This window comes from Diadema antillarum, unplaced genomic scaffold, assembly GCF_040938485.1.
Source record: "Diadema antillarum isolate AM-2024a unplaced genomic scaffold, OU_Dant_1.0 seq00000693_RagTag, whole genome shotgun sequence".
Taxonomy (NCBI): Eukaryota; Metazoa; Echinodermata; class Echinoidea; order Diadematoida; family Diadematidae; genus Diadema; species Diadema antillarum.
The window spans coordinates 1,283,686-1,309,067 of record NW_027271598.1 but is presented as its reverse complement, the minus strand read 5'-3'; the positions used below and the strand labels follow the sequence as shown (position 1 = coordinate 1,309,067).

The following is a 25,382-nucleotide window of genomic DNA, read 5'->3' as shown; positions in this document are numbered from 1 at the left end:
TAAGTCTTATGATTTAACAGAAAGAAACTAAGTTTGTTTGTTTATCTTTTTTAAGCATGTAGGTTTTATTTTGTAAGCATTATGCTATTGATTCTTCTTTAGGCATGTTAGGTCGCATCTTTCGCGGCATTCCACATCACATCCCATGCTTATTCTATTGCGAATTTGTATACTTTTATACGTGCCTTCACAGAACAGATAACACATTCCGCTGTCAGTAATTCCATATATGTTACTTTCTCGGTCGCTTTCAACGCTCTACACTTCTAATATGGCTAATAGTCTCTGTTGGCATGATCTTTAATGTATCGATTGATCTAGGCTTTTTTGTTTTTAGTTGTCTCGTCTCTTTACTGCTATTTCTGTTTCCCCCCCCCCCTCTCTCTCTCTCTCCCTTTTCCACTTCTTTTCTCATTTCCCGCACACTTGTAGTTAAGTTATTCACCTATTTTTTCCCTGTGAGGTGCCCACATGGTTCAAGCACAGTCTTTTGAGTGGGTACCTCCACTTTTTTCGCAGAATGTATAAATATGTTTGTACCAAAAATGCCTCACTTTGTATGACTACTGACAAATGTTATTCTTTGCTATCTAATATAATGTATCATTCTTTCAAACGGATGTCGAATTTATACTTTTTGTACATTCTGTTGAAAGAAGTGAAAATAAAACCTTTGAATTTGAATGTGAAAAAGTGACACACCAAATAACATACTGTAGCTGAGGAGAAGGATTACTGAACTGTTACATTTTCATATGAAAATTAATACGTGTGCTTGCAAAATTGGCGAATATCCTCCTTTAACTCTTTCGTTCTAAGTATTCTTTTGATTAAAAAAAGGTAATGATTTAATATTTAGCTGATTTATTTTTTTTACAGTGACAACCAATACTTACAGCACAACTTTCTTTCGTATGAACCTGATAGTCAACACGACCATGGCCAGGACTGCATTTCCAGCTGTAACATACTGCAAAGAGTTTCACAAGAGTAATATTCATTGCAAAATGTTAAATTTCCGGGTGGTCGAAAGTCACAAAGGTAATAATCTTGTCCATGAATTAGCCAATTCTTGATCGCGTATGAAAGCATGTTTGTTTTTTTTTTAATCTTTGTGAACGGGATTTTCCTTACTTTATAATGATAGTGAATTAAACTTTCTCTGATAGTGGATACTCTCTCCAAATACAAAGTACATGAAATAAGACATTTTTTCCTCTCTCTCTCTCTTCCTCCCTTACTCATTATAATGTTACATTCCAAAATTTTGTTTGCTCATATTCAAAAAAGGAAAAGAAAATGGAATAGTGTCAAAACTTAATGAAATTTAGATTAGGTCATGCATTTTCTTCTTTCTGACAAATCGTTTTCTATGATGTCATAATAGTCAATATTGAATTTGAAGAATTAGAACGCATTGCATTTTCCAATGTCCTCTTTTATTCCGTGAAAGAAGGGCTTTAGAGGAAATCCCAACAGAAATTAGGAGAAAACTCCTTTGAAACATTTCAGCTAATATCACTTGGTATAATAAACACTATATGAGTCGTTTGTACATGGAGTATGCCATTTTAATTCACATCTCGATCTTCATTGCTGCAATTATTCTCAATTTAATTCGAAGGCAAATCGGGAATAATAATTTTCAATTATCTATTCACACTTCATTTCTTTCCAATATCAGGTGAAGTATATTGAACATGGATTTTTTTAGTCTGTGTCATGCATTGGTTCAGTGTCGAGTTGTTTATTGAATAAAATGCTCTTATTAGATAAATGTACATACAAAAATTCCTTCATTCATTCAAACGTCGGGAATGAAGACTAGCTGGCATATTGATCGTACTCACGTTCAATGCCAAGACGAACTTGCAGTTGATGACGTCATTTGCCTTGAAATTGAGGACGATGGCATTTGAAGTGATGGTCGGGAAAAGTGGGCAATCTCCATTAAAGTCGTGCTGTCGAGGAGCAAAACATAAGGGTTATTTGAAGTGCATTTCTGATTTAATTAAGTGATATTCGGCTTTCATAAAATTTCATCATGTAGGCCCTGTAATGCAATACCATTTCAATACAAAGTCATGCACTTGGTGTGATTATTATCTTCGTTTAATACTTTAATGCAGTCTCTCATGTTGCAATTCTATTAATAGACGCACAGACAAAGAACACTTGTGCATGTCTACACACGAGGTTTACTGTTAATGTCCAATAAATTTAAATATGCCACATCGACCTAGATGTTGTTGAACGTTATTACAATGATTGTGATTCATTAATTAGTGTGTTTAAATTGACCGGACTAACTAAAAGAGAGTGACATGTTCTTAACCTTGTGGCATCACTTTCATTGAAGGGGTGCATGTCACGAGTCTGACATCCACGAGTCATACAGCGTACGAGGTCGACACTATAGGTATAAAGAAGCCTAACACGAGTCCAACATACAGTACGCAAACAGGGCCCACGAGTCCGACACTCATTACATCACGGAGCTTAATGTAGGCCCTACGCAGTGTCGGTCTCGTTTGATCACGTATGAAAGCTATATGATATGTCATGTCTCGTGCCTATACTCACCACGAGAAGGCTAACGGTGATACCGGTAACCAGGGAGGCCCCAAGGGCTGCGAGAAGTAACAGGTTCTCTACCAGCAGAGTCACGCAGTTGCACAATGCCATGTTGAGGAAAATTTACTGTCCACAGAGAAACTCCAAATTAGGAACGATGACTGTTTAGGAAGGCTGCTTTATCATCGAGAAGTTCGATATACCATGCACGGAGAGCTCGGTTGTTGTTCATACAGAACGCTATAAATATGAAACTATATACGGCGAAACGAAGGCCATAGACATGTACGTTGATATGCATATTTTGCCAGTTTAGATAGTGCTTTGGACCTTGGTTTAAGTCTATATTAAATGGCATTCCGTCCTCTGATTTTATGACCTGCTTGCACCGGTATCCGACATTTATTGTCAATCTCACTGTCAATAACTTTTGTGCTTCTTCAATGTTTGTTAGACTGTCAAATACAAACCTTACTCCAACCCACCCATTAAGAACCCCTACATATTTTAGGGAAAGTTTGGTAGTTGAAAAGTTATATGATTGTCAGGATGATTGTCTAGAATCACCGTAATCCCACATCAAGTATATGCAACGGGTACAGCAGCCAATCAAGCTTGCTTTCATGCAAGCCCCGATATTTTCCTGGTTTTTATACGTAAACATTACCAAGATAATCTCCACTCGAAGTTTTGTTCAGTGATTTTTTTTTTCACTGCACTATGTATTTGTTACTTCACCAGACGGTCCGAATAATATCATTTTCCTTTGTTGTGGTCCACGTTAGCACAATTCGTTTGTATTACGACGGTCTGAAATGTGGAATGCGTTAAGTAATAATATCAAAAATGTCCCATTATTAGTTAATTAAAGGAAAATTGAAGTGGATATTTTTGCAATTGTATAGATAAAAATTTGAATGTAGGCGAGTAATTCTGGATTGTTATAATTAGTATTCATGAAGTTTTGTTCTTAAATCATGAAGCCATTGCCTGTTCCAGGCATCTGAACGACTCTGCCACATATTTTTCCTCTCTCTTTTCTTCTCCCTTTCTCCATTCTCAACATCTGTCCCGATTTTTGATGCATTGTTACGTTTTTAGTATTCTTGTGCGTACTTCTTATGGCTTCTTAGCTCATGTACTTGTGTTGTATATATCGTATTTGCTGAATGATTAATTTTTGTTAGCGTAGTCTCTGCTGGATTTGTACACTTTATTCAGTTGCGTCAGCCCCCTGAAAACAATACACATATAATTATGTAAACATAAATGTTTGATTTGGGAAAATTGTTTAAGTAGTATGATCTGGTCTTGGTGACCACAAATTCCTTTGTTTATTGTTGTTGTTGTTGTTTTGGGATATACAACATGTACATTGTTAATTATAACTGGTGGAACCCACAATCTACAAGCTTCTTCTTTTTTTTAAGTGAGTCCCCCATCTCCATCCGCCGATTAATTTATCACTAAAACGCCCACTTGTGCAATACCCATCAATAGTATAATGCACCCCCCTTTTTAATGATTACTTACTGTAAAACGTTTTCACGAATTGGAGGCGACGGCCTTTTTCGTGGCATGAAATTTTCGCGATTTGCCACCGGCGTTTAATGCATATAGTGTAGTCAAGAAATTTCGCGTGCGTTTTAATTTCGCGAATCTTGGCGCTCGCGAAATTCGCGAACTTAAAATGCATGCGAACATTCCTCGTTTTACAGTATGTTGACATTTCTTCACTTTCATGTACAATGTGTGCATAATGTTTTTGATTACGTTGAGACGGGGAAAAATTTGTATAAAGAAAGAATTTGAACTTGAGTTAGAGAGGGTATGTAATTAAAAAATAATATGTTTTGTGTATTTGTAAGACGAACAAAGTGCAGGTTTGTTTGTTTTATTTTCCTTCCAACATTTTCATACATAAATTTATACATAAATCAAGATTCTTTTCAGTAACATCACATGCAAATGAATCAGTATGCAGACTACAATATAAATCACTCGAAGAAGGAAAATATATGTGTAAACAATTCCATCAACAATATATACATAGTATTATCAAATTTCCAAATAATTACCTGAGAAATTATGCAGAAGGACTGCCACTACAAGCAGATTCTTGAGATTCTTGAACGCGTGGCAGCCCACAAAACCTAACTACATAATATACATACATTTGTATTTCATTTACCACAATGAGGAAATACTACTGAACAAGTAGTCTAACAAAAGCATTATCATGGAAACTTTTTTCGTTTATTTGTATCAATACCAGGCATTTCATCACGTATTACTTCAGACACATAATTGTGTAGGTTTTTTCCCTTGTTTTGTTTCAGAATCCTTTATCTCAGTTATTTGAATTCGAAACAGTTAAATATCAATATAATCCATTAAGAATTATAGGATTGTAGTTAGCCTATACCTGTAACATTCCCCTGTAAAGCACAAATCACAATAAATGATATTATGTATAAAAGAAAATAAAGCGGAAACAAAGCTCAGAATGCAGGAAATTGATTTTTTTTTTCTGGGAAAGCATGCTCTAAATGAAATGTATATATATATATATATATATATATACATATACATATACATACATACATATGTATATATATATATATATATATATATGTATATTATATATATAGTGCATGAGGCTGAATGCATTATTATATAAATAGTGCATGCTCTATGATGCACTATACTGGATTAGAGAACGACAAATACTAAATTATCCCTCGTGCAGTTCTATTCACCTCGGCCTGCGGCCTCGGTGAAACAAAACAGCACTCGGGATACTTTAGTATTTGGAGTTCTATAGTCCAGTACTGGTGCATCAATAGAACATGCACTAATTGTTATAGTAAAGAGGTCCCTCGATCTACATGTATTTCCGTAGGTCTAACACAATAGGCCCTAATTTAGATCTAACAAGACTCACCGTACCGCCGGCACTGCACTTGTTACACGCAGAGTTAACAACCGCAACCTACCGTACGTATTTGTTTACGTGCAAACTGTACACAGCGTGCGACGCTAGCTAGTACAGCCGTGTAAGCGTATTGCACTCACAGAGCAGACTCGGTTATAAACTCCTACATTCTGCGTCCAGGCGGCTGTACGCGCGCATGACGTTGAAATGCTTGGCCTTGTCTTACTACGTACGTCCATCGACCGCCTAGCTCCCTAGGCCTTGCGCGAATCTCTTCGTACATAAAGCGTAGGCACGCACTGTAAGCGTTCGGTATAGTGGCACTATACCGGAATTTTTGCACAATCACGTGATACTATCCAACCAATCACAACGCAAATTTCACTCTACCTATTTACTATTATACAAATGATGCACAGGATAGAGTGCGTTAGTGTAGGCGTAGTGCACTCGAGGGTATTTACAATTGTGAAACATGCACGAGGCGAAGCCGAGTGCATGTTGCACTACATTGTAAATACCCTCGAGTGCACTACGCCTACACTAACGCCACGAAATAATCCTGTGCATCATTTGTTTTATAAAATGGGTCGAAAATTCGAAAACTAACATCATTTTTCAGCGTTTTTCACGTACCTTTGTGGGTCAAGACGTCCTAAGATGTTCGTCCCAAACTTTTACGCACGTCGCACTCGCGGAAGTCCCGCACATACAGTACAGTGTGTATAAGTATAATGGGGGGTTGGGTTTCCGGACACCCGCATGAAAACTTACTTATTTTACATAGAATATGCACCCTTTACCTTAAAGACTTGATATAGACTCCTCATATAGGCCTACTAGACAACATACTCTGAAAACGGCGTGAGAATTAACCTGCTAAATCGTTGGATTTGCTCTTCAAAGTGACTCCATGTACGCGTCCGGTCCCATAACGCTTGGTCTACTGTACTGTACAAAGTGTATGTATGGTACAGTATACGTACGTACGCCACATATGTTATGCACAAGGGAAGACAGGCCGGCCGGCCGGCCGGCAGCCCGAACTAGAAGTTGTTTACAGGATTGACAGCGCGTACGCGTATGCATGCAATTCATCAAAGGAGCCGCCGCGCGCACAGACGATCGGCAATCTACCATAGGATTACAGGCAGTGCAGTTGTACTGAAGTAAAGGAAGGAGGTGTGTCTCATTTCAGCGCTTCCTATTGGCTACATTCTTGAACCCATTTTATAAAACAATATAAGCACCGACAAATTCTGAATTTGCCCCGAAGGCCAGTTATATTCAATGAGGCCGCAGGCCGAATTGAATATAATTGCCTGAGGGCAAATTCAGAATTTGGAGGTGCTTGGTACTTGTTATAGTGCAATAAGATGTCATGCACTATGTGATATATAAAATAGCATACATACCCAGGCAAGATAAGCCTAGATCATTTCTAACAGTTACACGTGTCTACACAAGCAATAATACCAGTTTCTTTGAACCTGTGTAGACAAAATCCTGAAGATCCAAATTCAACTATAGAGTCTAGGGTCTACGTGGTTATATCTAACGTTTTCTAGGCCCTACAATAGGTTAGGTCTAGGGCCCTAGGGGCCCTGGCCTAACGTTTTTATACTAGATCTACGTATTTGTACACTGTACTGTACGTCACTTTATATACGAGCGACAGAGCTAGTTAACACTTGACCCTACAATTATAGGTCTACCGTGGATCTAATAGTAACACTAACAGTAACACGTTAGACGCCCTACTTACTGCACTGTGGGTCCAGGACCAGACTAGATGATGTTTTGTAGGATTAGGGATCTACTGGATTTAAACACAAGGCTCGTGCCAGGCCCCATTGCTGCACATGCGGATTCCGAGAGTGTGTTGTGAATGTCGTAGTAAAGTTCATATCGTAGCGTGATCAAAGAGCGCTTAGCGTATACTGTACACACCACACGCTGCCCATTTCCACGGCGCACTTCCGCGTAGAATGTACGGAGAAAGCGGCACAAATCTTGGGTTGACTTGCTCAGTAATATCCGTCGGATTGATTCCTTTTTCAGAACAGTAGGAGTCCAAAATTCGTAGGGCGTATTTGATGGCATCCTTTGTGTCCTTATTGTCTAAGATACTGTTTATATAGATCAGTCTCTCTAAAAGTAGCGAACCTGTTCATTTCAGCTTCCATGTTTAAATCTACCGCTGAAAGTCTAGTCCCACACCGATAAGTTGCTGGCATAGCCAGCCTGCGAGAATTGAGAATAACGATAATATCGAGCAAAGCATATCGCGGTTGTGGCGCAATCGCGTTGATAAGGTGCGGGATTCAAGTACTCGATGATTAAAATGAGGGAGCAAAAACCGATATCAAATCGATAGTGGTTATCGTCGACAATCGTTATATTTTACGTGCACTATAACTTTTGTCATGCACTGCCGGCCTGCATCATAAGTATGTATGCTATTTTATATACATATATATTTATATATACGTCTGTGTGTTCATAATTTAGTGTACGTAGGTGTGGCATTATATGGGAGACATTATATTGTATATCTAATAACACTGTTTGACTGGTTTAAGACACATTTTGGTGTGATTTTATGTCAGAATTGTCTGGGGCAATTTATTCTTTGATATGGTCCCATGTTTCAGTTTCTTCCTTGCTTTTTCTTCTTAAACAAAGTTAAAACAACAGCAACAACATGTTTGGAAAGTTTGATCACAATCCGTGTTAAGTCCATTTTTGTCATTTTGAGATATTTGAGATAGATCTGCTAAAAAAGAGAAAATAAATGGAAAATCATAACTTCAAGGGTATGCTATTTATTGCGCAAGTAAGGTATAATTGGAAATGGGGGTTGTTTCATGATGGGCTAACATGTTTAAAATGGCACCTTTTTAAGGGATTGTATAGTTTTGGTTGAAACATAACTTCAGATTTCTAACATTTTTTTTTTGAGAAAATGAGGAACCTCTTATGAAATGTGAAAGAGCATGTAATTCTAAGAGGAACTCAATGTTTATTTGATACAAATTGTTTTGAAATGGCAGAGCGATCCTATTAAAAGGTGGGACCCACCTTTTAGTACGATTGCTTTGCTTTTACTGTGTTTTTGGATACCTCTGCCATTTCAAAACCGATTTCCATTAAACCAACTTCAATTTCCTTTTACAGTTGTATGGTTTTAAACATTTCATAAAGTAGTTTGGTTTCTACTCAAAAAGTTAATTGCCCAGTTCTCATTGCCACCAATACTAATCATCTGTTTAACCCATTTGCGATCAAATTGTTTATAGTGAGTTTCACGTTTATCCTAGTTTTTACTACCTTTTGAAAGTTATTAGCCTTACATCTTTCTCAGTACAATTCTCAGAACATTAGATGTTGTGTCTCTTGTGAACTAGAACATATCTCAAATGTTGGAATCGAGCTTCGGCATCCTGTTAGATCATTGAACAATCTGAAATATTAGCGAGGTGACCTACACATAAACACATAGATTAACATGTCTATTCATATATTCAAAGACAAAAATTTACACCACGTTTTCAAGAATGACAGAAACAATACAAGATTAATGAGATATGATATGATTATATTCATTTTGAGTTCTTCCGTTGCTTTCTCTGATTCTTTCTTCAAAATTTTCTTTTTGACTGAGTCATTGATCTATCCCCCCCCCCCCCCATTTAAACAGGTTGCCTTATCAGTATCCAAGTGTTGTATTTCCCGAGGCTTTGCATACTTAGGACATCTACGACGGTATTACACGTCACTATAACAAACCACGATGTTTTCCAAATTGCCATACTTCTAATTAACAGAATACAAGTCATTCTGCATCCGTAATTCATCAAGATGTCACGTCGAACGCCTTTATAGGGAGGTTGTTCCGCTTTGTCACTTTAATAATGTTTTCCAGAGATATTGGGGAGACTGTAATCAGCCATCTCGTAATTAAGTCATGTGCACATTTCGGAAAATGACCTTTTTATTTTCTCTGTCGGTTGGTCACTTCACTCGTAAGAAATATACAGTACAAAGCAACGGTTACAGCATAAGGTTACCCAACGTAACAATAATTGTGGAATTCATGTTCAAACAAAGAATGATTTTGCATAGACCGGGAAAGGCATCGCAATCAACAGTCGGAGAAGCATGAATTTCATATGCGTTGTGTGCAGTGACAAACTATTTCCATGATCACTAAATAATATAGGGTTTAATCAACACTTTGTTGCCATGCGTGTGGTTGCTGTCCGTGGATGTGCTGGCAAGCACTTGAATAATACATGAATAATCAATCACAGATGTTTATCTCATGGATAAACCAACGTGCCTCTTGTTTGATTAGTCCTAATGAAATGTAAAAATGTACGATTTTGGGAAAGCAGCTTCTTTTAATGAAGGGGTACGTAACTGTCAAATCACCCTCTCCCTTCCGCTGGCAAAATGAGCATGTATGATCGCGATTATATACGTGGGAGTGTGTGTGTGTGTGTGTGTGTGTGTGTGTGTGTGTTTGTGTGTGTTTGAGAAAGAGAGAGGGACGGTTAGTGTACTTGTTTGTGTTTGAGTAAGTGTATGTGTACTAATGTGTATTTGCACAAAACTGAGATCATATCCTAAAAGCAGTTGAAAATGGGCAACTACAGGCACTATATAGAGTAGAAACTCATCCTGGAAATTCTACTGTAATTGGTGTTAAATTTTTGATCTCAATACAAGATATTTACCTCCGAAGATTCCGGAGGTAAATATTGAGATCAAAAATTTGACACCAATTTCAACTGCAGGTACCATGGAGAGGCGATTTATTGCCATTGGTGCTAGTTAAACAAGGCCATGAATATCATCGTCCATCTGCGAGAGACATCTCCACGCAACCGCCATTACCACTGCAAGAGCGATCCACAGTCCGGCGTTCAGCCACACGGCGATCTGATTGAAAAAAAAAAAAAAAAAAAAAATATATATATATATATATATATATATATATATATATTATTATCATTATATGAATTGTCATTGTCGACCATGGGAAGACGAATGTATTCGTCGAAAATTTGGTCTGAATAGATAGCACTGTAAGATGGACTGTCAAAATGCATTACCACTCTACTTCGTCATCTTATATACATATATATATGAAGGGGTCGGTGCAATATAGTGCTAACCCACACTTTTGTCAAAATTGAGTTACATGCATTTTCAAAATTCTTATCCTTCACTCTAACCTCCGTGAAAATATCTTATTTGAATTCAACCAATAAGATGGTAAAAATGTATGCATTCATGTTTTATTAATGAACAATGTATGGACTTTCCAAACATTCAACAGCGATTATCTCAAAATGACTATTGTGTGGGTTAGCACTATATTGCACCGACCCCTTCATATATATATATATATATATATATATATATATATATATATATAGTTGAGACAATGTAGATAACAGAAGATGTCGCATGAAACCGGCAGAGTTGTGAAGCTTTCGACCGTGGTCTTCCTCAGCTTTAATATCTGCTAAGCAGACGTTTGAGTTGTCTGGATGTCTTGTGGCTGTATATATATGTATATATATATATATATATATATATATATATATATATATATAAATGTATATATATATATATATATATATATACATATATTAGGGCACTAGAGGGCAAACTTCCCCATTCTAGTACCTAATATTCCTGAGTTCCGTTTCATGAACACAATGAAGCCTTCACATTAAAGTCTTTAGATATCATAATGTAGCTATGTAGAGAAGTAAAATCCATTTCCCATTGGTGTGTCTTATGAGTGAAAAGTCTCTCTCAAGACTTTCATAAAACGGACTGGTAGGAAGTTGCCCTTACCTTTGTCATAAATTTAAACATTTTTAGTATGAGATTATTTTCGGCCAATGTAATGATGAACTGATGTAATGCCAATTTCACAATCACTTTTTGATCACACTAGATTTTTCCCTTTTTGTTCGACTGTAAAGGTTATTTATTACGAATTACTTCTATTCCATGTGTTCTAGGTTTATGCAATTTCTAAATGAGAGCAGATTTTAAACGCTTGCAGTGCAATACAATGCCTCCAAATGGAAAAGTAAATAAGCAAAAGTTTGATATTTCTGTCATTTTAGCTTGATTCAGGAAAAAATCATTCATCAAACTAAATTTTCTCAAATTGTAACAATCAAAGTTGATTAACGTGGTTCATTAATGTCAGAAACACCCCAAAAATGGAAAAGGTTTGCCTTTTACAAACGTATACGGCAGAGACAGGACAACACCCCCCCCCCCCGATTTTATGAAAATTGAGATGGTCATGATCATTCGAGAAGATTTAATCTTGCCTTTCCGACGATACCGCCAACAACACTTATAAACAAGGTCAAATCATTTGTTGATTTTGTTTCACACTCTAAGAGAAATTTATAGAGTTCTGAAACGTTTTGTATTTCTAAAAAGGCGCCCTTACCTGTGTGGTGAACAAGTAGTCATAGAAGTGCGACCCGTTGTAGTTACCCCAGCCAACAAATCCTTGCCAACTAGCGCAGCTAGACATTAGAGACATTGAGAGTGAGAGATTTATCTTAGTCTTTAGTGTGAATAGTACTTACACTAGAAGGTAAATGATTGCCACTCCCAAGGCAGAGAGGGAATGCAACCAGTGGTAGGGAGTTGGGGCTGAACACACACACACACACACACACACACACACACACACACACACATATATATATATATATATATATAATTATATATATAAATTTATTTAGAAGGAAATAAAACAAATAAAACAAATAAATGAACTATTCATTCAACAAATAGAAAAGAAATCGAAAAATGAAACACGAAAACCATGACATTTAGACGGTTCCACTCCGAGATTCTTTTCATCAACTGGGCATATGGGGGGGGGGGGGGCATTGACCCCATACCGAACCATGAGCATTACCCCCTCCTCCGTTGTCGCACCACCTAACCCTTAAAAAAATCTATAAAAAAACACAAAAAAGATACAAAGAATACACACACACACAAAATAAAACTGACAGTAGCGCAGTAAAAATTTATAAATAAGCTAACAAACAGTAATAGGCACATTGGTTTTAAGAGGACGTTTTACATGTAGCAGTGATACTTAAAGCAGAGGTTATATAAATTTGAAGAAATCTTCATAACCTCCTTGGCCATATTGACATGTTGAGCCATCATCACGCACGGGTCTATTTAGGGGTCGGACTTTGATTTTCCATTTATTTCTGTTTTAGTATTCTTATGTTGTTGTTTTTTTACTTTGAAATTCAAATTACATGATTATATTTGTGTAAACAACGTATTCACAACATCGTTCGCAGAAGGTCAAATGCATTCATTGGAGCTGAATTGAGTCACTGGATTTCATGTTTCTCCATTTCTTAAATACATTTATATTCTTACCTCCAGAAAGTATAGAATCCGCTATTCTCCAGTCCATCACAAAGCCGCTTGAAACCCAACGAGACGACAATGGCCGAGGCAGCGACGAGGAGCCCGGTGATAGCAAAGACCGAGAGGGCCACGAGCGGCATGAGGGATTTTTTCCTATTGACACACACACTTACATACTTATATCCTATATAAGCATACATGTGTATGTATACATTATACAAACATATTACATGCATTGCATACTAATGATATTCAGATTGAAAGACTTTCGTGGTCCATATATATATATGTATATGCATATATTATATACAATATATTGTCGGCCCCTGATACCAATTTTATCCATGTACTAGTATGTTTACATATCATTGATTAAAATGACAGCATAAAAAACAACATGAAGAGAAAGATTAAGCGTTACATTTTCGTATGAAACTCAATTTATGTGCTTGTTAAATTGCAAGTTAATCCACACCTAATCGAACAAAACGCGTTTACTACAGGTGTATGATATAATTTTGCTATTTTGGGCACAACACCTCCGTGACTCATTTCATTTGTTCATCACAACACATGTTGCTTACAACAGTTATTTTACATGTTAGTTGATGATGTGAACTAAGAGTGTAAATTTATCTCGGCTGTGAAACTTAACATTGACAACCAATATACTTACGGCACAACTGTCTTTCGTATGAACCTGATAGTCAACAGGACCATGGCCAACACTGCCATTCCAGCTGTAACATACTGCAAAATAGTTTCACAAGAGTTACACTTACTAGTACTGCAAATGTTTAGTTTCAGAAACCACATGTCGGATTTCACAAAGGTAGTATCAGAGTACTGATGTAGTCCATCGATTATGCGAAATCTTCATCGCGTACAAGTGCTTGAAACATTACAATCGCCAACATACACATAATAATGAACTTTCGCAGCTTTACATGCGCGCAATAATTTCATACATCTTTTATGAACAGTTATTAATTTGATTTGTGAATTAAGCTTTCTCTGGTAGTGAAGATTAATTTGCTCAAGATTCATGGTACATGTAATACGAATTCTCTCTCTCTCTCTCTCTCTCTCTCCTCCTTTATATCTTATGTTTCGAAAATTGTATTTTTATTTTTATTCAATATGTTTGGAAAAATATCAAAATTGAACGAAATTTTAGAGTCAAGTCACGCATTTCATTCTGTTTTAATTTCATTATTGCTTTTTGTTCGTAGCATCACACTATAATGAAAATATGAAGAGTTTGTTTGCAAAAACCGATAAGTCCATTTTTGAAGATTTTGAAGTACGGTCTCTGTCATAAAGTACAAAATAATACCTTTTAACTGATATATATTGGTCACTACATGAAAAGGTACATTTTTGAAGTTATGGTCAAAAGAAGCAACAATTTTCTTATTATTTTCTTTATTTTTCTTGACCTTTACTCGCAAACATCTCCATTTGGCAAATATGGACTTACCGGTTTTTGCGAACAAACTCTTCATATCTAGAAATTGAACATTCAGAACATGTTGTTGTTTTTGTATTGCGTGAAAGAAGGATTAAGAGGACATTCCGACAGAAACTGGAAGAAAACTTTTTGAAAACGTTCCAGCTATTATGGCTATGTATATCACTATATAGGTATTAACACAATATGATTTAGAGGAATGGTTGTGTCATCGTTTGTAAATGAATTGTGTCATTAAAATCATATTTTATCAACTTCCATTTCTATACAGTTAATTTCACATTCCTTTCAAATATATATATATAGATATATATATATATATATATATATATTTATATATATATATATATTTGGATATATATAGATATATATATATATATATATATATATATATTTATATATATATATTTGGATATATATATATATATATATATATATATTTGGATACGTATTATCTGTGCCATACATTGTGAAAGAGTCAAGTACTTCTATTATATTATCCGTTTATCAGACACTCCCACAGCAAGCCTTGTTCTTTCAAAAGTCTGGCAGGAGTGTCTGGGAAGACGACTGGTATATTGGTTGTACTCACATTCAATGCCATGACAAACTTGCAGTTGCTGACGTCATTTGCCGTAAAAATAAAGAAGAACGTATCAGTAGGGATGGTCGGGAAAAGTGGGCAATCCCCATCGAAGTCGCGCTGTCGAGGAGCAAAACATTAGAGTTATATGAACTGCGATTCTGATTTTAATTTCAGTGATTTTCAGCTTCTATGATCATCTTCATCTCCTAATGTAACATTACATGAGTTTCAATGTGAATAGTTCAAAAACTGTGTATCAGATAACACTGACATTGAAATGAAGAATTGCTGAATAGTGTACAATTTTGTTAGAGGTAATTCAAAAGTGAAACCATAAATCGTTTCATAAAATGTAAGACATATTTGTAATACCTAGTATGCACTTTGCATACTGTTTCTATTGTGCTTGGTTGACGTTGTTTGGTAAATCGAACTGTAAATGCCCTTGTGATTTAGAATAATGAGCAAAGTCGAATAAGAAGTTCTTGAACGTTAGTATAATGATTTAATGAATTAAAATACGCAGGACAAATAGAACGCATCATTAACCATATGGCATCACTTTTGTTGAAGGTGTTTCATTGGGATAGAAAGAACAGATAAGACCAATATTATGTATCTCTCTCTGTTCCAAGTCAATTGGTCGTCCTTCACGTAATTGAGATTAGTTAGAGAGTTATGGTTGAGCTAAGGAAAGTCAGCTGTGAAGGTATACCATTGTTGTCATCATTGTTTGGATCCTTCAGCCAGTACAGATAATCTTTTTTTGTTCTTTTTTTTTTGTTAAAAGCATACAATAAAATCCTCGTAGGATTTATGTTTCTCCAGAGAGCATGACGATTAGAGTTTGCCTTTTCTTTTCGTTCGCTGCGGATACAAAGCAATATGACCTGATAACACGTGATAATGATGCAAGTGTTGTAACAAATTACCAACCTAATGAAGTTAGCGGACATTATCATGTTTCTTTTGATGTGAACTTTTGGCAAATTGGTATTTTTTCTACCGTTCAGACTCTAGACTTCTTAATGAGTTTAGATAATAAATTTACGTCAAACTTCATTAAAGAAAACCTACCATAGGGACTGTAAGAAAACTAGTAATCAAAGAAACACAAGTTTAATGTGTGTGTGTGTGTGTGTGTGCGTGTGTGTGTGTGTTTGTGTGCGTGTGTGTGTGTTTTTAAAGGAAATCGGTTTTGAAGTTATCATGCAGCCTGGTCTTTAGCACATAGGGTGTTTAAACGCAATGCATTCATTTAAAATACCATAATAGTATCATCATGCACAAATAAAAAGCGTGTCGTATATCCTTACATTTTAGTTCTTGAAATTTGGACGTGAGGAAGTTGCAATAACCAATCTTTTCACAGATTTCTGGCCTATATGATTCATATTTCCCGAATTCCCTTTTCGGTTTTCCTCTGCCTTTATGTTGTTGCCTGTATGGCGAGGCCTACCATTAAGACGATTAATCACATAATAATCATTAACCCTCTGCATACCACTTTGATTTGCTAGCCATAGGATTGTGTGCGAAACTTGTGCACATTTACCTGGTATGGCATGGTATGGTATGGTATGGTATTTATTTCCATATAAAAACAATAAAAACGGGTGGATTTCCCATATTCAGCGTTGCCAACATGGCAACGCTGTTCTGCCATGGGGTCCACATACAATGAATACAATATACAGTTTAATGGACACGTACAAACTGAAACCAACGTTGATACAAACATGCAGTTGGAAACACATAAAGTAAAATGGGAGAGATGAAAAAAAACAACAACGGATAATGGAAAAATCTTAAAGGCAATTAGATAAAACAACGAACAAATCAAAACATGTTTAAATATAAAGTGGAGTGTTTGGAAATTAATCCTCAATCATATCTATGCAGGAAAAGAAAAAAAAACAGATTGTTTGAGATTCATACTATTCTCACAGAAAGGGTTAAAGACTGTTATTTGTCCTGTGTCCAATGTACTTGCCATGAGAAGAGTGACGGTGATAGCAACCGTCAGGGAAGCGCCAAAGGCTGCGAGTAGCAACAGGTTCTCTACCAGCAGGGTCACGCAGCTGCACAACGCCATGTTGAAGAAATTTTACAGTCCACAGATAATCTCTTAATTAGCCACGATGATTTATGAAAGGGAGGTGCGATACGTTATACATGGAGAGTAGTATGAACCTCAATAGTCATGTGTTAATGTTCATGCAGAACGCTATATCAAACTATGTACCGCCGAACGAAGGCCATAAGGCATCTACGTCAGTATTAATATTTTGCAAATTTGAATAGTGCTTTGGACCTTGGCCTAAGTCTACATGCTATTTTGCGTTCTCTCTTCTGATTTTATGACCTTCTTACCCCTGTATCTGATACCATATTAATGCAATATAAACATCTATGCTTTTTAGTGTTTGTTACACTGTCGAATAGGAATCCCAGCCCGACCCACCCCTTAGAAACCCCGACAAGGAAGTTTGGCAATTGAAAAGTTGTCTGATCGTCTATCCAATCACTGTAATCCTACATAATCAAGTAATGTAACGGGATCAGTACAGTCAAACAAGCTTTTTTTTTTTCTTATAGGCCCCAATGGTACCTCCGTCAACATAGCCAAGGAGGTTATGTTTTTGTCGGCGTGCGTTTGTATGTTTGTTTGTCTGTTTGTTTGTTTGTTTGTCTGTATGCAAAATAACCAAAACAATTGCACACGGATTCTGATCAAACTTGAAGGAAAAGATGAAAATGAGCTGCTTGGCAGAGGTCTGCGCTCTCAGAGTTCTTTTGTTTTTTCTTTGTATTCTTTAACAAACATTATACCCAGATAGACTCCACTCACAGTTTTGTTCGGTGCTTTTTTTTTCATTGTGTAATTGACAAAACGGAATGACAGCGAATTTCGCGAAATACTGATCTCGGTAGAATGTATATGTTTAGACCATAAGCCTCTAAGCTCGGAGAGTCATGAATTCGGATGAATGCAACGAAGAACAAGGTGATTCTTTGAAAATGCGTTCAGTATTATGTGGTAATAATTAAATTGATATTATCTAGCACAGTTTTTAGAGTCGCCTAAATCAATGTCGCGACGTGCTTTTTCATGGTATTTTTTTTTTGATTTTCTTTTAAACCGGAAACTGTACACGATTGTTACTATGCCACACTTGAGCGGAAGCGAGTTACTGAATATACCACTTACAAGTATAAGTCAGACAGCTATTTAGATCGGCTTGGGCTTAATGAGGGGATGAAGGGGCCGATGACGTCTGTAAAAGGGCATCCAATGTTTGCTTAATGTGTCGAAGCAAATGTAAACAGGAAAACAGTGTTCTTGCTCTGAGATTGAAGGCGATAAACCAACATCTTCTGTAAAGTTTTAACCTATGTTCTTAGAAAAGAGAAGGTATTTGTTATAGAATATGCAGTAGGCTGAAAATGTCGCAAGCATGTTTCATATTATTTCTTTAAAAGAGAACGGTCACTGATTCAACGCAGTGGGTGGGAAAAATGATGAAATATCAATTTGTATCATCTGTAGATGAGGCTTTCACCTGTGTTGGACTGTATTACCATCATTGATTTCATAGAGCATGATGCACATTGGAATGTCATGACGATACATTTGATTATAACTATTAAACAAAATTCTCGTCCGAGATAATGTTTAAAAAAAAAAGAGTCAATACAGAATGATGCACTATGACATGGCCCAAGTATCAACCTCTGAAACGATTTGTTTCCCAAGTCCATCCAGACTTGGCCACAAAGGAATGTGAGACGTAATCGTCCGATACACAGATGGGTTACTGTCTGTCGACGTCAATATACTTTATACGGACACTGTCCGTGACTCCTTTGATGTGTAAATCGCGCGCCCAGTAGCAAAACATACTTCCTAATCACCACAATATTGATTTTGTCCTCAGAGAGTATCCATGGTGATGAAGATACCAGATTGTTTCTGTGTAATGTTGCGGATCACAGAAGCAATTAGCCCATAAACACAAGATAACATGGAGGGCGAACGTCTCTTTACAGACGAGCAGGGGAGATTCGGTGAACATATAAAGCCAGGTTTCCTCGACCTTACATGAATTTATGATTCCTGATTTCGTGCAAGGAGGATCGTTACGCAGAGGCAACATACAGCAGGTAATTTTACTTTATTTCTTTCACTTTTCTCTTTTTCCCTGGTTTTTCAATTCACTCCATACCAGCTTACTTGCGTCATAAGTATCGTTTCCTTAATTGTGTAATCATTAGTGTTGGTGTTTCAATGCCCAATGCCTCATTGGTGTGCGAAGGGCTCGTTAGATCATTAGGGTTAGAAATCTTCATGATGTCAAATCAAATGTTTGTATCGATTATCTTTTACTTTGACAGTAAAAGAAAAAAATGGATCATTTCGTCCTGTATCTGTCTTGTGTAGAGTACTAGTATCTTGCCTTTTAACGTGACAATCCGCATATTGTAGTTAACTGCTTGATTAATAATGGGTCATTCATGTCGTAGATTATTCCCACTGTATAAAGATGAAAAACCCTTTGATGAATTTCTATCAAACTGAATTTATCTAAAATGATGTGCAAATTTAAAATCAGAAATTCAAATGCACTATATGTCACTTTATATTCGAGATGAAAGAGTGAATGTTCATGAAATTATGATTTACATGAATATATTATAACAGATAAATGCACCATTCTCTGGACTAGAATGACGTGACGTTTCATGTATGTGTCTTGATAACATACAAAGATTGATACAGATATACTTCACGTAGTCTTCACGTCTATTTCCAAATCATTCAGCTGAATTCTGATTTTTCGACAGATATGGCGCACCAAGCTCTTCGTTCCCTGAGTCTACTGGCAGTCGTTTGCGCGGCAACCGCATGTAAGCTATAAAAATCCAGCCAAAGAGAAGTGTTCAACCAAGAGCCAGGTTGAGGGATATAGCGGAAAATCGAATGATAAATCGAATATCGAATGTATTATATGAACATCCCACCAAGCGTCTAAATGTTCTTGTATCAAACAATCAATCTATCAAACAATCAATTAATCAATCAATGGTCAAACAATGATGCAATCAATTAATCTTTTTTGTGTGAACGCTGGACGAGATATCAATTTCTACTAGGGTTGACACATGGCTCACGTGGTAAGCGATATGAGTTGATATACAAATCATCGAATACAATTTCACACTAAGATAAGAGCATGGTAACTTTCAGGATTTGTAGCATTTAAAGCGCTATACAGTCAGATAATCAAGTATCATCACATTACCCCATAACAAAGTTTCCTGTTCTATAAATGCATATTTCAAATGGCTATTATTGTCTATTTACTCCCATCGAAATTGCATTTTGATACCTTCGTTTCTCTCATCTTGCTTTAGCATGATTGTCAATCTATCTTTCTCCCTGCATTATTGATTTTTTTTTACCTATCATAGTTTACTACATCTCATCGGCAAAATAACTCCCAAAACGTCCAGTTTCTATTGTCATATGATTTATCATGGCAATTGTTATACTAGTAATTCGCATCGTTATTTGTACTATCTGATGTTGGTCAGTCTACCATTTTGCTTCTTTTTTTTTACACTTATTATCATCACTAATTTCTATATCTACCGGTCTTCCCTTACCCCCTGCATGCATGTGACACCATGACTACTTCCATCTCCCCAGATGTTGCCTGCCCAGATGGCTGGACACAGCGCGGATTCTCCTGCTATTACCAGAGGGCATGTGACGTAACGTGGGACGATGCTGAGCGGGAATGCCTGGCTCTTGGAGCCCATCTCATCTCAATCGACAGCAGGGCCGAGTTCAACTTCATGAAGAACTTTGCAGAGCGGGAATCTGCGCCGGTGAGCGAAGCCTGGTTTAAAAGGTCCCTACAATCAAAATATTCTACTGAAGCCTTTTGATCTGTACATATATATTTACATAGAATTCGCAGACCTAATTTTCCTGGGACATCGAATGGACACTTGACCTACATGTAGCTCCTTGAAATGCCAGAGGAATGACATTAACATTATATTCTTCGGTTCTCTCGCCCAAAGATCAAGAAAATAAAGTTTGACAGTGAAAAATGCATTTTCTCAATTTTGTTCATCTAATGTTGTCCTTGTATTTATTTTTATGATCAATCTCAATATATTGCATTGTCATAATGGAAAAAGTTTACCATAGGCCGCAGTCTGATTTCATATTTGATGAATGTTACCATAATTAAAAGATGACACCCTCTACTACCTTGGAACAGTCAACTGATCTCGATCATATTACTATTTCCGATATCATTTCAATGAAAATATCTATAATTATCATTTCCAATATTGTTGGTTGTTGGTTATTCCGCTTGGAAGTAGATCGAACATTTCTGTCGCTATATCCATTCTAGTCACCATTGCAAGTATGACTTGCTTCTATTGACTCGTTCATATATTTTGTATGAAACGTCATGATGTATACTGCTTACAAATTGTTTTCGATATGATTTATTGAATACATACTTCATCATGATAATATTATGCATGTATCTCTTTTACCTCTTTGTTGGATGGAAATAAAAAGCAGAATTGCATTGAATGCATCGAATGGTTTTGTTGTATTTCTGAATGGTTTTATTATTATTGTGAAGTACTGGATCGGACTGAATGACAAGCACCACGAGGGACAGTGGTTCTTCACCGACATGAGGCGGCTGCGGCCGGAGCTGAACACACTGTGGAGTTCCGGGGAACCAAACAACAAAGGAGACGAGGACTGCGTGGTGTGGCCCTATGGCTCGGATGAGAAGTGGAATGATGCTGAGTGCTCCCAGAAGCATAGCTTCATTTGCGAGATTGAACATTTTGGTACAATTTCCTTGTCATCTCTCCATTATATTGTATCATGATTCATTGTAGTCTATTGAATAATGTTGTAACATAATAGTCGTGTTGTTTTGCAACGTATATTTTTCGTTCTTAAAGCGTCAAATCTCATCCATTAAAAAAAAGTTCATGTGACATCATACAATGTAGTTAGTTCTTAGCAATTATTGCAAGGAATCAATATTCGCGAGAAGCCAAAGTATAAATTATGTGTTATTATGTAATATAGCCTACTCAACGAGCGACAGCTTTATAGGTGGATGTTTTGCCCCCTCCAATTTCAATCTTTCCAATCTTTCCTTATACGCAGCAGCATCTTCAGTAGCATTATAATGCATCATTGATATCGCCGCCCATGAATCTAATATTTTCACAAATTTGTCAGCGATGCTGATAAAAACGGACCTTGAATTTAATTCATTTTTAGAGAACAAGAAATGACATGATATAGATTTTAGTAAGGTGAAGTTGAAGTAGGGTATATGTCTCACAAAATGTTTGTGTGTGCTTGTCAATTTTAATACTTTAAACGCGGACCAGCGAACCATTTATACGTAAAGTCACGTCACGCTTACAGTCTTCCCCTTCCATCGTACTGAATGACAGGCTGCCCGGACGGCTGGGCCGAATTCGGCGACTCCTGCTACCACGTCATCGACTCGCCCAAGATCCATCACTTCGACGCCCAGGTCAAGTGTCAGTCCATCCATCCCGACTGCAGCCTGGTCAAGGTGGACAACCATGACGAGCAGGTCTTCCTTTCCAATCTTCTCGGCGCCAGCTGCTCCGACTGGATCGGGCTCGTGGGAGAGGTATGACTGAACAACTTGGCTACACCTCAAAAAAAAAATGATCATAGAAAAAATAACAGCAGTCATAATAGGGATTTGTAGTTTCCTGAAGGTACGGTCAACGTCTCCAAAGTTGAAATAGCACAAGTCGAAAAACTGCCTAAGTCTAGGAATGATTATCCCTGGGAAGGATATAAACAGAATTATTATGCTAATTCTGTCGTGTAATTCGAAATTCTATGAGAGTGACTGTATGACGGATAGACTTCTTTGTTTAATACGACATTTGCTCATGCCACAGTTGCTCCTGTCTTATTCTCTCCGAGGACTTAGGGTTAGGGGTAGGTTTGTGATAGGGTGTTAGTTTTAGCTTCATTTTTCAGTTTCAGTTTCAGTAAGCTTTATTTCTCCACTTGTACATAACAGAAGATAAGTATGACAATAATCGAAAATATCATTCACAAGTCATGAAAATGCAAACAAAATGTCGCATTACAAATATATAATCATATGAAATTATACATAAATATCATTTCAGATCTTTAAGTGTACAGGTGGAAGAGACCGTTATCAATAAGAATGTGAGGATTAGGATTAGGGTTAGGGTTTTGTTTGTGGGTAGAATTTATGTGTGGCTGAGCGTAAAGATATTTCATTGGAAGCAATGTTTTGTCGTAGCAGCAAATGTAATGGAACCGTTCAATCTATGAGGTCTCTCTTGACCATGGCACTCAGGCCGTTACCTAACAAATATGGTGTGAATTGCATATGATGCAGAGAAATGCCATGACTTCTTTTTAATTAAATTGCAGTTAAATGAAAGACAGATATTATTCAGAGGGGTGAACGTTCAGGTGGAAGCAATGATTGTGGAAGCAATACATTAGCACTCGCGATCTTAACAAATGTATTCTGTAGAGGGAGACAAATTGAATAAACTCACACCTAAATCGCAGTTGTTGCGACGATGCGTTTTGGCATGATTTGCAATATCATTCTAACCAGTACTGTAAAAGTGGAAATTTTCGCGGTGTTGAAATTTTCGCGCATTTCGCGCAACCAGAAACTAGCGCGAAAATTAAATGTTCCTGTGCGTGATGTCTTGATTCCGCGGAATTAAAAACACGCGAAACTCTTCTTACCCGGCCAAGCGTGAAAAATTAGTCGCGCGAAAATATCCACTTTTACAGTATATCCAGAAGGGCCTCAGATATATTTTCAACTAATTTGTGATCAACAATGAGTAGACCCACATTCATTTTCACTTGAAACGAGTTTAGAAGTTCATTAGACAGGAATGAATGAATGAATGAATGAATGAATGAATGAATGAATGAATGAATGAATGAATGATTAATTATTGCACTTTGTTCTGATTTCCTAAATACAAACTGGATGACGATACACTCTCGCGAATAGTCTATTTCCACGTCCTTATTACCATATCTATGAAATACACTAACAAATTCTTAAAACGTTTGATTCTACCCTCCTAGCTCGATGGGTCAGCAGCAAGCAACGACATCCCACCGCGCAACTGGTACTTTACCGACGGCCAACCGATGGTGCACGACTTCTGGAAGCAGAACGAGCCGAATTACAACAAGGGCGACCACCGCGTCTGCACGCTGCAGAAAAACGACCAGGGCTGGAATGACTACGAGTGCGACAAGGACATGAGTTTCGTCTGCGAACTCAAGAAGCCCAACTTCTACTAGATTTCGGGGCTGAGAGGGTTAAGTTTAAAGAGGGTGGGTGAGATTGGATGTAGAGGGATTTAAGATTGCAATAGAAATTTCGATGAAATCTACTGACAATACCTTATAATATAGTACACATTTCAGACAGATGGTAACGAAAAGTTATTCCTTATGCATAAAACATTTTATGTTCTATGTAGATTATACATGCGTTTCAACTTTATTTTTAATTATTTTTTTCCGTTGTCATTATTTCATATCTCCTCTTTTGTTTGTGGTCAAAGTGGCAATAATCAGCTTTCGCTAACTGCGAAGAAGATGTGAAATTGGATGTGAGTGAATTCAATGTGATTAAAAATACAACGAGAAAGATAACAGTTCAGTTCGATTGCTTCAGAAGTCCTGTTTTACTTTCTAGAAATATGACCTTTGGTCAGAGAGATTCTACTTCTTTCCCAATTTCAACAATATACGTTGTTATAAAATTATCCTGCTTGTGTAACTACATTGTATATTCAACGGATCCATGCGAACAGCAATAAAGTTTACGACGAGATCAAAGTCAAAGAATGGACTGCGTACTCTGCAAAGCGTGGCGTGTCTAGAACGAAGATATGCTTGGATAACGTTAAGATGTTTGCAATTCTACATGATGCGTTACTTAAAATACATTCTATTACATTTTCCATAGCAAAATGAGTTACTGCGAAATTCACAGCTTAAGAAATAAAGTGGAGAATAATTTCCACTTCTCAACTTTCCCTATATTATCAGAAAAGATGCTAATTGTCTTTTATTTTCACATCGATGGAAGATAATAGTGACAATCATGACAGGAATATTATGGAGAGTCGCGCGGTGAGACATGTGGTGTGAGAAGATTTAAGAATATGACGTAATGGTGTGTGTGTGTGTGTGTGTGTGTGTACGCGCGCGTGTGTGTGTGTGTGTGTGTGTGTGTGACGTGTGAGTCTCC

The 25,382-nt window shown here is 36.9% G+C and overlaps 2 protein-coding genes across 2 annotated transcripts; one reads left to right on the top strand and one right to left on the bottom strand.

Moving 5' to 3' along the window:
- Positions 1-10,324: 10,324 nt before the first annotated feature.
- On the bottom strand, positions 10,325-17,196 carry LOC139737473 (uncharacterized). The gene is made up of 6 exons (XM_071648148.1): positions 17,003-17,196; positions 15,016-15,126; positions 13,629-13,702; positions 12,962-13,105; positions 11,997-12,075; positions 10,325-10,453 (listed from the first exon to the last, which is right to left on the bottom strand). Exons 1-6 carry the CDS (start codon positions 17,102-17,104, stop codon positions 10,346-10,348), a joined length of 618 nt encoding a protein of 205 aa, XP_071504249.1. The 5' UTR covers positions 17,105-17,196; the 3' UTR covers positions 10,325-10,345.
- Positions 17,197-19,856: 2,660 nt separating this feature from the next.
- LOC139737445 (C-type mannose receptor 2-like) lies at positions 19,857-24,424 on the top strand. The gene is made up of 5 exons (XM_071648121.1): positions 19,857-19,917; positions 20,720-20,901; positions 21,681-21,897; positions 22,522-22,727; positions 24,203-24,424. Exons 1-5 carry the CDS (start codon positions 19,857-19,859, stop codon positions 24,422-24,424), a joined length of 888 nt encoding a protein of 295 aa, XP_071504222.1.
- The last annotated feature ends 958 nt before the right edge of the window (positions 24,425-25,382 follow it).